Source organism: Manis javanica, chromosome 3 (assembly GCF_040802235.1).
Source record: "Manis javanica isolate MJ-LG chromosome 3, MJ_LKY, whole genome shotgun sequence".
Classification (NCBI taxonomy): Eukaryota; Metazoa; Chordata; class Mammalia; order Pholidota; family Manidae; genus Manis; species Manis javanica.
In genome coordinates this window covers 47,392,420-47,404,338 of record NC_133158.1, presented here as the reverse complement: position 1 = coordinate 47,404,338, position 11,919 = coordinate 47,392,420, and the positions used below count along the sequence as shown (strand labels likewise).

Genomic DNA, 11,919 nt, shown 5'->3' with positions numbered 1-11,919 from the left:
GGGCCTCTCGGCAGCGGGTACCAGCACCCTGCCAAGGACTAAACAGCACGGTCGCCTCCTCGCCGGCCTCACTGCCCCCACTAAGGAAAGCCGAGGCGCGGAAGACCGGAGGGACGAAGGAAGGGAGGAAGAGCGGGCAGAAGCGAGCGGGAGTCGGGGCTCTGTTCGCTGCGGGACAGTCCAGCCCGAGGAAAGCTGCGCCCCGAGCGGCGGCGGCGGCGGAGTGTGGAGCGGCGCCTTTGGCGCGCGCCGAGCTCGGGCCCCGGCGGCTGCCGAGAGGGGTCTCGGTGGCCCAGGCCGGCCCGGCGCACCTGCCCACGGCCGGTGCCCCAGAACCACCTGGCCCTCGGCGCCTCCTTCCCCATCGCCGCCGCTGCAGCTGGAGCGGGGCTCCGCGGGCCTGGAGCACGGCTGGTACTAATATGCCCGTAGCCGAGGCGCGATGAAGGAGAAGTCCAAGAATGCGGCCAAGACCAGGAGGGAGAAGGAAAATGGCGAGTTTTATGAGCTGGCCAAGCTGCTCCCGCTGCCGTCGGCCATCACCTCGCAGCTGGACAAGGCGTCTATCATCAGACTCACCACCAGCTACTTGAAGATGCGGGCCGTCTTCCCCGAAGGTGAGGCCGCTGGTGGGCAGCCGGAGCGCTGGGAGCCCGGCGGCCTCGGCCCAGGTGGGAAGCAGGAGCTGGCCCGGAGGGGCCGCCTCATTCTCCCGGCCAGCGCCAGGGTGTCTTGGGGAGGCCATGCCAGGAGCTTCGGTTCCTGCTAGAGAGGGTTCAGGGCCTTGGCAGCCCGGCCACCAGAACATTTCCTGGCCCAGGGCTGAGCACGAGTGAACCAGGAATTATTCTGGGAGAATGCTAATCCATTTGCCTGCCTTTCTGCCTTCCCTGCCTTCTTTCTTTCACTTCTTTAACTCCCCCTTTTATTATTTCCTTCCTCCTTTACTACCTCTCTCAGCCGTGTGCACCCCAGCCAGGAGTGAAGGGCCCTTGCTGCTCATGGCTGGGGAAGAGTAGAATGCTTGGAGAAGTCCAGGCCCCGAAGGCCCAGCACTGCAGAGAGGAGTACTTGTGGGGAGTCAGGACCTCAGCCTTAGGCCTCTCGGGCTGCCTCTTTTCTGCTCACCTTCCTTGTGACAAGGGTTCAGGATGTCAGGATAGGAGAGAGGAGAGTAGGTGAGTCCGGCCCCAGCAGGAGAGAGAACGGATTAGTTCAAAAATGGTAGGCAGGCCTGAGTAGTCATCTTTCCTGGATTAGAATTATAAAACAAGACAGGCAAATGCCATGGTGGGCAAGAGTCACTAGGCCCCACCAGTCCAGCGGGCTCCAGGTGGTAAGAAATGGTGGCACACTGGGCAAGCATTCCCTGCCAACCTGCGATCTGCTGGTGACTGTGGCTGCCTGGCCGGACACCTCCAAGCAACAGGGCTGGTGGAGGCCTGGTGACCACAGCATTCTTTTTGGTGTCCTGGTGGTTCTGTATTGATCGCCTTCCAGGGTCTCTGTCCCCAGTCAGGGTGGCTGAGGCCTGGCATAGGAGATTCTGACATTTGGTTAGGACCCTCTGCTCTGAGGCCTCTACTCCAAAATGGAAGACTACGAGACCTCCCCTAGTGGAGGGGCCACTAGGGCTGTTTTGGCTTCTGGAGCTCCGGAAGCTGGCAGCAGGTAGGGAGACAACTTCAGTGGCAGAGCATGTAAGGGGCTGCAGTGCAGTGACAGGTGTCCCTTGGGTGCAGGGCATCTCCGTTGAGGCAGTCCCTGGCCAAGGGATCTACCCAAAGTCAATAAGCTCCATCTTTTGCGTTAGTCGTCCCTAAGCCTGTTATTTGTAATAGTCTCTGGGTCTTGAGCTGCACCCCACAAGCCTCCGGTGGAGCGCTGAGGGCCTGTCCACCAGCTTGACTTCCAGCCCTGCAGCGGGGATGGCATGGGAGGTGAGGGGGCCGGAAATGGTGGCCTGGCCTCCTGCGTGCCTCCCTGCCAGGCCTTACAACTGCCGGGCACTGTCCTCCTAGCGTTGGAGCCCGAGACCCACCCACCAGTTCCTAGTGCGCGTTCTTTCTCTTTCCAACCTCGATCAACCAGGTGCCCGCTCCTCCAGCCCCTGCCGTGGGAGCTGTCTGCTGGGTAATCAGTATTAGTCTGCCCAAGGGAACCCCTCCACCAGAGAAGTAGAGATGATTCCTCCCTCTGAAGTTTCAGTGAGAATTAAAATTAGGTTTTATAAGGGCCAAGTCTCCTCTGCAGCCAGGGACAAGTGGCAGTTTGCTTGGGTGAGCAGTTTCTTAATCCGCCTGCTGCAAAGTAGGCAGAGAACCAGGACAGGAGCCCGCCGCCCTTCTCCTCCCCTTTGGAAATGAAAGCGTTAGAAAATGATAAGAATAATAAATGGCTTGTTCCTAATTATTTCAGATAAGCCAGATATTAGTTAGACAGAAGGCCTGAAGAAAAGGAGTAATTGTAAAGCCCTTTGTTGTTTGGGGGATTCCCAGGAAAGCCTGCTGCAAATTGGGAAATGGTGCGGGTACTGCTTCTGCAGATACGTAAACTAGGTCTGTGCCTTCTAGTCTGGGAAAGGAGGCTCCCGGTGTTTTGGCCCCCAACTGCTCGGCTCTGAGCCCTTTACAGGGGTTGGTTGGTGGGGGGATCCAGGACTTGAGCATCAGGCCCCTGTGCTTTGTTCCCACGCCGCCTGCTTGTGGGGCGGCCTGTGAGTCTCCTGGGGGTGACCACGGCGGTTGGAACTCCGGAAGAGGTCAGGAGTGCGCTGTTTGGCCCTAGAGTTTTGGAAGTGGCCTCACTTGGTGGACCTCTGAGACTCATTGCAGGGAGTTGGAAGACCTGCATGAGTCCAGATGGATCAGCGATTGGGAGGAGGCGGAGGTCTTGTCCCGGGCTCATTGCAGAGCCCAGCGGGGCACGCAGCGCTGTCCTGGAGCCTTGGACTTGCAGCCCAGGGATTCCTCCCTCCCTCCGTAGAGAGGCTTTGGGCCTGCAGCTCTGGGTGGCGGCCCCGTTCCCCTTAAGGCAGTCTGGGGCAAGGAGTTGTGAAGCCAGATGCCTGGGGCAGAGAAAGGTGCGTAGAGAAAGACCTCAATTATGCAAAATAACTTGCTTACACTTTTGGTAGCCCCAACGGGTGTGGTGCGGAAAGGGCACAGTAATTGACTTAATCTGTTCTGGGAACTCAGTCTGCGCACAGGTGGAGGCTGTAGTGCGGTGTGGGACTGGGATGGGGCCTGGAGGAGCCTCCGGGACTAGGGGGGACTTCAAGGTCAAGCCCATTCTACCTGCGGCGGTAGCTTTCTGATCTGCTCCTGCTCTCAACTGCGAACCGAAGGATGCCAAGCGGAACTGCTGGGCCAAGGGCGGTCTTGCTGTTTGATACCCACGAAGCAAACGGGATCCCTGGGTGAAGAAGGATCTAGAGGCCAAGTGAGGATTTACGGGGTCAGAAAATGAATAGCACAGCTCGAAGGAGCCACAGGAATGCCCGGACTAACCTTCATACCTGAGGAAACTGAGGCCAGAGAGAGGCAGGCAGCAAGGGCAAGAGCAGGCGGGCGCTGCCAGGTGGCCAGGTGCCACCTGTTCTCCCTCCACAGGGGAGTGGCCGCTGGCCTCAGCTTCTTTCAACCAGAGATCAGGGGCGCGGGGGGTGGAGAGAAAGAGGACCCGAGCTGGGAGGAGTCTCGCGCAGGGGCTACAAGAGGCCAGTCTGCAAGCTTGGGTGGTGGCAGTTTTTACAGCTGATTCAAAAGCTCTGCTCTGTTAAGCTGCCAGCCTAGACCTCTGTCTCCTTGTCTGTAAAATGGGCCTGTTAGCAACTCCATCACTGCCCTGGGTTCCTGGAATCAAGTGTGAGGAACCAGCTGGTGCAGGTGGAATCTAACCTGTTATTACCCCCCAGTTACTCCTTCCTGTGAGCTCAGGGAGTCTCCTGGGCTAGAGGTGGTGTAAACAGCAGAGTGCCCCACTTGGTGACCTCTGGGACTCACTGCAGGGAGTTGGAAGACCTGCTGTTTTCGGATACTGGGGACTAAGAAGTGAAGGCTGCATGGGCAGGAAAGAGGGCAAGAAATGGTGGCTGGATTTGGAAGTGGAGTTGGAAAGTTAAGGGGTGATTGGGAAGGCTCCGTACATCCAGTGCTCAGGAATGTGTTTGCGTCCGCCTGCCTGATTTGCAGTGTGGCCTTCCCTCCTGGAGAAAGAGGGCACGTCTAAAACACAGAAGCACCTGGGGTGGGCCAGCTTCGCTGCTCTCTGGCCATAGCTACATGATAACCAGGACACAGGACAAGTTCTGCCACTTGGTAATCTACACTGGGCCTGCAGGAAGCCTGCAGGGGCTCCATGGCCAGTATGGAGGGTTAGGCCCCTTCCCTGGAGCCAGGATTCCTGTGACCAGCAATGGGGCGGAGAGTGGCATCCCTTCTGGCCCTTGCACACAGGAGGGACTGTCCTGAGGCTCCAGGTCAGGAACGGAGTGGGAAACAGAGGCTGACAGTGGAAAGGAAAACAGAGCCAATCCTCCCGCTTTCCCAGACCTGGACGCTCAAGAAGGGGAAGGGACTGTGATATTTATCACAACCTTTATCTTAAAAGAAGTGGAAACATCATACACACACAAGAATACGTGGAGTTGGAGGCCTGAGCCATTCCAGTAGTGAAATTTGTCTGGGTTTAAATTCAGACAGAACCCCCATCCCAACACATAAACACCCCTGTCTGCTCTGCGGGGAAGGGGGCTAGCCTAGAAATTGTCAGGAAGAGAAACTCCTTGATTTGGAGGGCTTGGTGAAGAGACACTTGCCCTAAACCGACATGGGATCACAGATCCAAAGCCTTTCTGTGCTGCAACCCAAGAGAATGTCGATTTTTAAAAAGAGACTTATTTTTTAGAATACCGTGGCAATTTAAACCTTCTCCGCATCCTTACTTGGAAGCCTGCCAGGCAGTGCACTCAGGTCCGAAGGCTCCCACTGTGGAGTGGGAAGCTGTGGGCAGTGGTGAAGAGGACTGCAGGGGTGCAGGCCCCTGGTGGTTCCAGGCCAGGAACAGGAGCACACACAGGCTGCAGGCTTAGCCCCCAGGGGCTGGATCCAGGACGCCGCCCCGGGTGCTCAGGGCACTAGCCACGCTTGCTACTCAGTGTGGGCCTCACAGCCTCCACCCTGGGCCTTGGAGTCTAAGCCTCAGGCGCTGGGGTCAGGGACTTCCCTTTGTTGTCTGAGCATGTATAGCACTGGCTGGGGGCCCTGGGAAGGCGATCAGTACAGAACCACCAGGACACCAAAAAGAATGCTGTGGTCACCAGGCCTCCACCAGCCCTGTTGCTTGGAGGTGTCCAGCCAGGCAGCCACAGTCACCAGCAGATCGCAGGTTGGCAGGGAATGCTTGCCCAGTGTGCCACCATTTCTTACCACCTGGAGCCCGCTGGACTGGTGGGGCCTAGTGACTCTTGCCCACCATGGCATTTGCCTGTCTTGTTTTATAATTCTAATCCAGGAAAGATGACTACTCAGGCCTGCCTACCATTTTTGAACTAATCCGTTCTCTCTCCTGCTGGGGCCGGACTCACCTACTCTCCTCTCTCCTATCCTGACATCCTGAACCCTTGTCACAAGGAAGGTGAGCAGAAAAGAGGCAGCCCGAGAGGCCTAAGGCTGAGGTCCTGACTCCCCACAAGTACTCCTCTCTGCAGTGCTGGGCCTTCGGGGCCTGGACTTCTCCAAGCATTCTACTCTTCCCCAGCCATGAGCAGCAAGGGCCCTTCACTCCTGGCTGGGGTGCACACGGCTGAGAGAGGTAGTAAAGGAGGAAGGAAATAATAAAAGGGGACTCCAGAGAAGGAAGCATTCCAAGGTTGGAGAAGGCCTGAAGTGCGCCAAGGAGCCCCGGAGCCATGACAGTTTACTGCAGTCCTGGACCCAAAGGAGTAGGCTTATCAGAGAGCAAGTTATGGCCTCTCCTCAAGTAGCCAAGTGCTCCCCCATTACAATCTGGCTAGGCTCCTGGCACCTGGTAGCCCTGAAGGGAGCCCCCTGAGCCTGCCACCCCATGGGTGGTCCTGCTCTGAATTCCTAGAAGTAAATGCCCTTGGGGGTGCCTGCTGATCTGAGCTGGCACCCTTACGGTGGGAAGAGGAGAGATGGAGGTGGTGGAGAAGGTCCAGCATCCTGTCCTTACCAGCTTACCCCCCTCATACACACCCTTCCTGACTTTGGAGTCCTTTGCACTCTGCTAGTGTCATCATGTGTCCTCAGATGGCCAACGAGGGGAGAGAGGCCAAGCTTCACCATATAAGCCTCCTCCCCCCACTGGGGATAGTAATTGGGGGAAAGATGACAGGGAAGAAGTGAGAGGGCAAGAAAAGGCTGGACCTGAGTGGTGGCAGGGAGACAGGCTGGGAAGCAAGCCCTGAAGCCTTCTGATGGACCCACCTTTTTGCTCATCACGCTTGAATTTAGCTCATTTAATCCCATAAAAAAACCATTTTAGAGGTGAGAAAAAGGTTAGAGGTCAGGGCTCTTGGTGGAAACCAGCCCATCCAGACTGGCCCAGCTGGCATCTTAAGAGACGGGGAGGCAGGAGGAGGTCAGACCCCTGCCTGTTCCCCAGGGGTCCAGCATGGTCTGTCCCAGATTTTGCACAATCTCAGATCCAATTTTACAGGGAAACGTGGTGGCAGGGTCAGGCAGTGAGGCAGTCCCCTGTTATTAACCCCATTTAATTTCCACGAGATCCCTGGGAGGAGTGCTTTTGTCACCATTTTGCATCCCCAAAGTTGCCCTGGGGGAGTGTGAGAACTGCTGTGCATCTCGAGAGTTCTTATCAAAGTCCAGACCGTTCTCCTGAGCTGGACCATTAGTCATTGGCCATGGCAAATCCTGCTCCCAGGCCCACAGGAAGTAGCAAACCCCTGTCTCCTTTAGGTCTCTCAGGTGTCCCTTCATCTGAGAGGGGTGGCTCTACCTCACAGGGACTGTTACTCCCCTTCACTAGAGAATCATCTTATTTTTGTGGCCCCATATTTATGGTCTGTGACCTGTACCTGGCAAGACAGCAAGGCATAGCAGGCACTCAAGAGCTGTTTGTTGACTGACTGAGCATCCAGAGAGGAGGGACCATATTTAGACAGTTTCTGGGGCAGGAGGGCCTGGTGGGGTTTAAGCCAAACAGCCAGCTGAGTGTGGCTACCAAGTTTCAGGTATCTCCAAACCCTCGGAGGCAGAGGGGGAAAGGGAATATCCAGCTGACCCCCTCTCCCATGACCTGGCCATCTGGATTCCCACTAGCAGGGAGCCCCCAGCTAATTCCCCTGTTGACACATGTACGGCAAGCAGGACCCCAAACCCCGCATCAGGAGACCACAGGCTAGGCTTGGAACCACAGGTGCTGCCCTGAAGTCAGTGGGTGGGGGCTCCGGGGAAAGCGGGCAGACCACCAATGGTTGATAGTGCCCGGGAGGAACTTAGCCCAGACTTTCTTACACTCCTCCCCTCATTTTTCAAACAAATAAAGCCCTTTGTTAGGTCCAGATAAGGGCCACATACCTAGCACCTCACTTTTTTGGGAGTGTATATGGCTTTACCAGTACCAAATCAATTTTTTGTGTGGGGGTGTGTTAGACATCTTACCTAATTTGGTCTTTGTGTTCAGCCCAAAGTAGATTTTCACGGCCAAGTGAAGGGGGCTTGCCCAGAGCAGTTTCTGGTGAAAGAGGTGCCAGAGCCCTCAGCCTGGGCTGGGCTGTGGGGGCATGGATGCCAGATGGGGTCCGCTCTGCTGCTGCCCCCACCTCCTGCGAAGTCCAGAAGGGGACTTCCGATCAAATATCTGCCATCAGGAAATTAGAGGAAAAATTATATTGATTACAGGAAAAAATACACTCGTGTAAGAAAGAGGCTCTTTTGAAGTATCCAGGTATTTGAATTATACGGAAAACTGTCCCGTGTACCCAATGCACTCTTCCACAAGGTTTTTGGGAGAACCAGGCAGGAAAGTCTGGTCTGGGGTCATTCCCAAAGGTGTAGATCTCCCAAGGTCACCCAGGGCACACGCTGCAAAAAGCCACGCCTGGAAGGCAGGGCTCACTTTCCCCACTGAGAGAGGCAAGGGTGGCTTAACCCAAACTGGGAAAAGGACAGCTACCAGTGTGCATTTATTATTAAAAATCAGAATTTCTGGGTCTTTATTATTTCTACATTAAAGCCCCAGGACTTACACATTTTGGTTCTTTCCATTTCTGGTTAAATGGGGGTAGACGCGGTACTGCCAGGCCAGCTGGGTGGATGTCGCGGCAGAAGGACCTGCATGGAGCTTGCTACTCTGGTCGCCATGGGCACCCTTGGGAGTGGGCGTGGGGCGCCCGGTTATTCCCTGGGGCTAGAGACACCTCTGTTCACGTGGTGGAGCCTGAGGGGCTGCGGTCATATTCCGGGGACTGGGATGTGGATATTAGCCACTTCCCAACGGGCAGAGCAGGATCAGCTCCGAACTCCTAGAGCCCAGGAAGAGAAATGAAAGGTCACGCATTTTTAGTTGCCGAACAGAGTTTTCTGGGAAGTTTGCGGGGACCCTGGTCCCTCAGGTGTTCTGGGTCCGGGCGGCCCTGCTGCGCTAGGGGTGCGTTTTCTACCTCCTGGAATCAAGGTCTGCAGAAGCCGCGGTGCCCCCGAAGACCGCAGGGACTGTGGGGAGACCCGGAGTGCCTTCGCAGCTGCTCTGGCAGCCCGCTCAACGCCGTCCGCCTGGCGGGACTTTACGATCCTGGGATTGGTCCCCAAATTCTCCCTGTCTGAGCGAGGTTCCCTGCCCGGCGCGTCCCGCTCTGGCCTCTGACCCCGCGCTTGGGGCGCGCAGCGGGCGGGAGCGGGTCGGGCCTGGAGTTCTGGGCGCGGGCGAGGGGGACGCGCCGGCGCGGCTGGAGCTCAGCCCTCAGGGGTCACAGCTGGGGGTGGACGGCGCGCTAGCGGGCCTGGAGCCCGAGGGCAGCCTCCCCGAAGCAGTGGAACGGGCTCAGGCGCAGACAGCTGCCGCCGCGCGCGGGGCCGTGGTGTTAACTGCGCCTCTGCGCGGAGTGGCCAGCGGTGTGACTGCCGTTGTGCGTGGGCAGAGCCCCACTCCTCGGCGTGAGGGGGTCCGCAGGCCTCCTCCCACTTGTGCAAGGAGGGAAGCGGAGCGCTGCTCTTGGCCTGCCGCGGCCCGCGCCTTCCCCTTGGAGTTGGGGAAGTTGGGTGCTGCGGCCCAGGTCCCCAGCAAGACTGGAGGGGGCGACTGGGGGTTCTCCAGCTGGAGCTCAACGCGTCGACCTCACCGGCTTTCCTCCTTCCTCCTGAACAGGCACAGGAAAGCCCGGCGTCTCCGGGGTCACAGCCCCTGAGCCCCCGAGCTGGGCAGGGCGGCCTTTCCCCTGTTGCGTTTTCTGCAACACTTGTGGCTTTTGGGGAGGTGGTGGGGAGGGGCGGGAGGCTTGGGTCGGGGGGTGGGGGTGGAGGGAGTTAAGCGGAGGAGCTGGAGGACCCCAGATACGTAACAGCAGACACAACCTAGTTACCCTCGAGTATATCCGGGGCCCACCTGCCGCTGCCGCGTTTGGAGTTTGCCCTCGGGGTGCAGCCATGTAAACCCTTCCCAGGCTGGAGCGCTTGGATTGGAAGCGGGACGGCGCTCCCAGGACGCCGGCAAGGGCTGGGGAGCCCGAGGGATTACGTGAGGTTGAAAAGGATTTTTGTTTTAAAGCTGGAAAAGCTGCCTTCTGGACGGCAAGGGCTTTTCGTCTTGGGGAAAATTTCGTGTGAGTTTCTCGGTATTTGAGAAAATGCGTAGTTGCCGGCGACGCGGGGAAGGGAGGGTCAAATCGATATCCCCGTTTGGATAGAAGGATGGCTGGTTTCAAAGCAGATTAGATTACTTTGTGGCATTTCAAGTAAAACTGCAATTTCAGAGCCCTGAGCACGTGGGTGACCAACGGGAGCTCTGGGCCTGACGGCCTTAGTGCGCGCCCGGGCGCTGGGACCCAAGGCCCGCCGGGAACTTCTCCTCTGGTCTTTTTCTTTTTAACCGAGGGCGAAGGGACGATAGCGAGGCTGCAGACGGCGTCCCGCGGGGCCCGGGAGGTGGCAGGGGGGGCGGCCGGGGCAGGGAGTGCAGAAGTCCCGCGCGCCCTGCTCTGCGCCCGGGCCTCTGTCTGGGCGCTGCCGTTTACTGGTTTGCTTTATTCCCCCCGACCAGGTTTAGGAGACGCGTGGGGACAGCCGAGCCGGGCCGGGCCCCTGGACAGCGTCGCCAAGGAGCTGGGATCGCACTTGCTGCAGGTAGAGCCGCCGCGCCCCCGGGAGGAGCGCGCCGCGGTTAGTGGCCCTGGCCCGCGCCGGGTGGGGGCGGCTTTCTGACCCCACCACCCGGAGTCGAGATGCCTTTTCCCAGCGAACCCCGGTGTCACACCCAGAAGGCCGCCGTCCGGCTGCAGAGGTCACCCCGAGGCGAGAGCAGCGCCTGTCCTCGGGCAAGCGGCTCCCTCGAGCCTCTCTGAAGTCCGGACTTGAGCGGACTCATCTCACCCGGAGCAGCCTCACCCCAGCCACACCCCTACTACCCGCCCTGCGCAGTCGCCCATCCCCAGGACACTAGCCCACAAAACCCAGGCCGAAGGAAGGCTCTGGATGTGGTTACGCCCTTTCCAACCTGACTTCCCTCAGCAAATTTTTATGGAGGACTATCTTTGTGCCAGATGCTGTGCCAGGCGTTGGAGCCAGAGAAGGAATGATTCTGACGCCCTTGGCCCCTGTGCGGCCGCCCTAAAGCGTTTGACAATTGTCTGTGTTTGCAGGTGTTGCAATAAAGGAAAAACAGCAGTAATAATAGGATATTAATAATTGGCATTTATCGAACGTTTACTACGGGCTAGATTCTGTTCTAAATCTTACTGTAGCAACTCACATCACCACCCAGAGTTCTATTTATGCCTTCATTTTTTCAGAGGAAGTGAGGCACAGAGAGGTTAAGCAACATGCCTGAGGTCACACAGCAAGTAGTGGAGCTGGGTTCAACCCAAGTGGTCCAGCTCTTGAGTGGTCCAGCTCAGGACTTGGTGCGGCCTCCGGGGTCCCCTGGCCCACGGAGGGGAAGCCCTTGTTTGGTTTGTAGTGAGCCGCTTAGCGCCCAGCACTGAGCAATTCAGACCGCGGTTCCTGAACTGTCCCTGACCTCGGATTTCCCCCCCGCAGTGTCTGGGACGCAGGCCGGGTAACCGTGCGCGCGACTTGGCCATTTCCAGGACGGCTGGCGCTTAGGTGGGGACAACAACGCCTCGTGTCTCAGAATTTCAAATACCCCTTACAGCGCCTTATCAACGACCCGATTCATTCCCCTCTCCCGTCATTTGTCTCTGCCATCGAAAAATGCCTACCGAGGGTTATTTTGCATTTCCTCCTTCCACTTCGTGTTTTCTTTAAAAGAAAAAAAGTTGGCGGCGGGACGCAGTGACTTGGGTCAGCGAGTCAGCCACGAGCTGCACATTTCGAAAAAGCAGATTTTTTCAAAACCTTTTGCCCCAGGTGTCCTAGTGTGATTTACTTTTTTTAAATGGGTGCTCTGGGGAAGAGAAGATCCCGGGAATAGTTAAAATCTGAAGCTTTTACAACACGAATCGAACGGTGTGGCAGCTCGGCCGGGTAAAGGCGCTCTCGGAGCCCTTCCCGCGCGCCCTGCGCTCTCCGCCGGGGCTCGCTTCCAGCTCCTTGTGCGGTATTTTGCATGTTTGATACTCCTACATAGTATAAGTGACACTAATATCAGGGACAATTAAGTGCTGGGCAAAAACCTGGCAGGCAAAGTCAATACTGGCAGGTTCCTCCACTGTATGTTTCTTTAATTCCGGAGGGACGTGTGGATGTGCGTCTTTGCAGT

At 57.4% G+C, this 11,919-nt stretch overlaps 1 protein-coding gene across 2 annotated transcripts in view; it reads left to right on the top strand.

The window, feature by feature from the left end:
- Positions 1-435: 435 nt before the first annotated feature.
- SIM2 (SIM bHLH transcription factor 2) overlaps positions 436-11,919 on the top strand; it is a 54,211-nt gene continuing 42,727 nt past the window's right edge. Inside the window, exons 1-2 of one of the 2 annotated variants that reach the window (XM_037014645.2) lie at positions 436-617; positions 10,243-10,325. In XM_037014645.2, the coding sequence (XP_036870540.1) occupies positions 443-617; positions 10,243-10,325 (258 nt within the window). In that variant the 5' untranslated portion in view covers positions 436-442. Of the gene's footprint in view, positions 672-10,242; positions 10,326-11,919 lie in introns of both variants that reach the window. The other variant, XM_037014646.2, reaches the window with a different exon arrangement.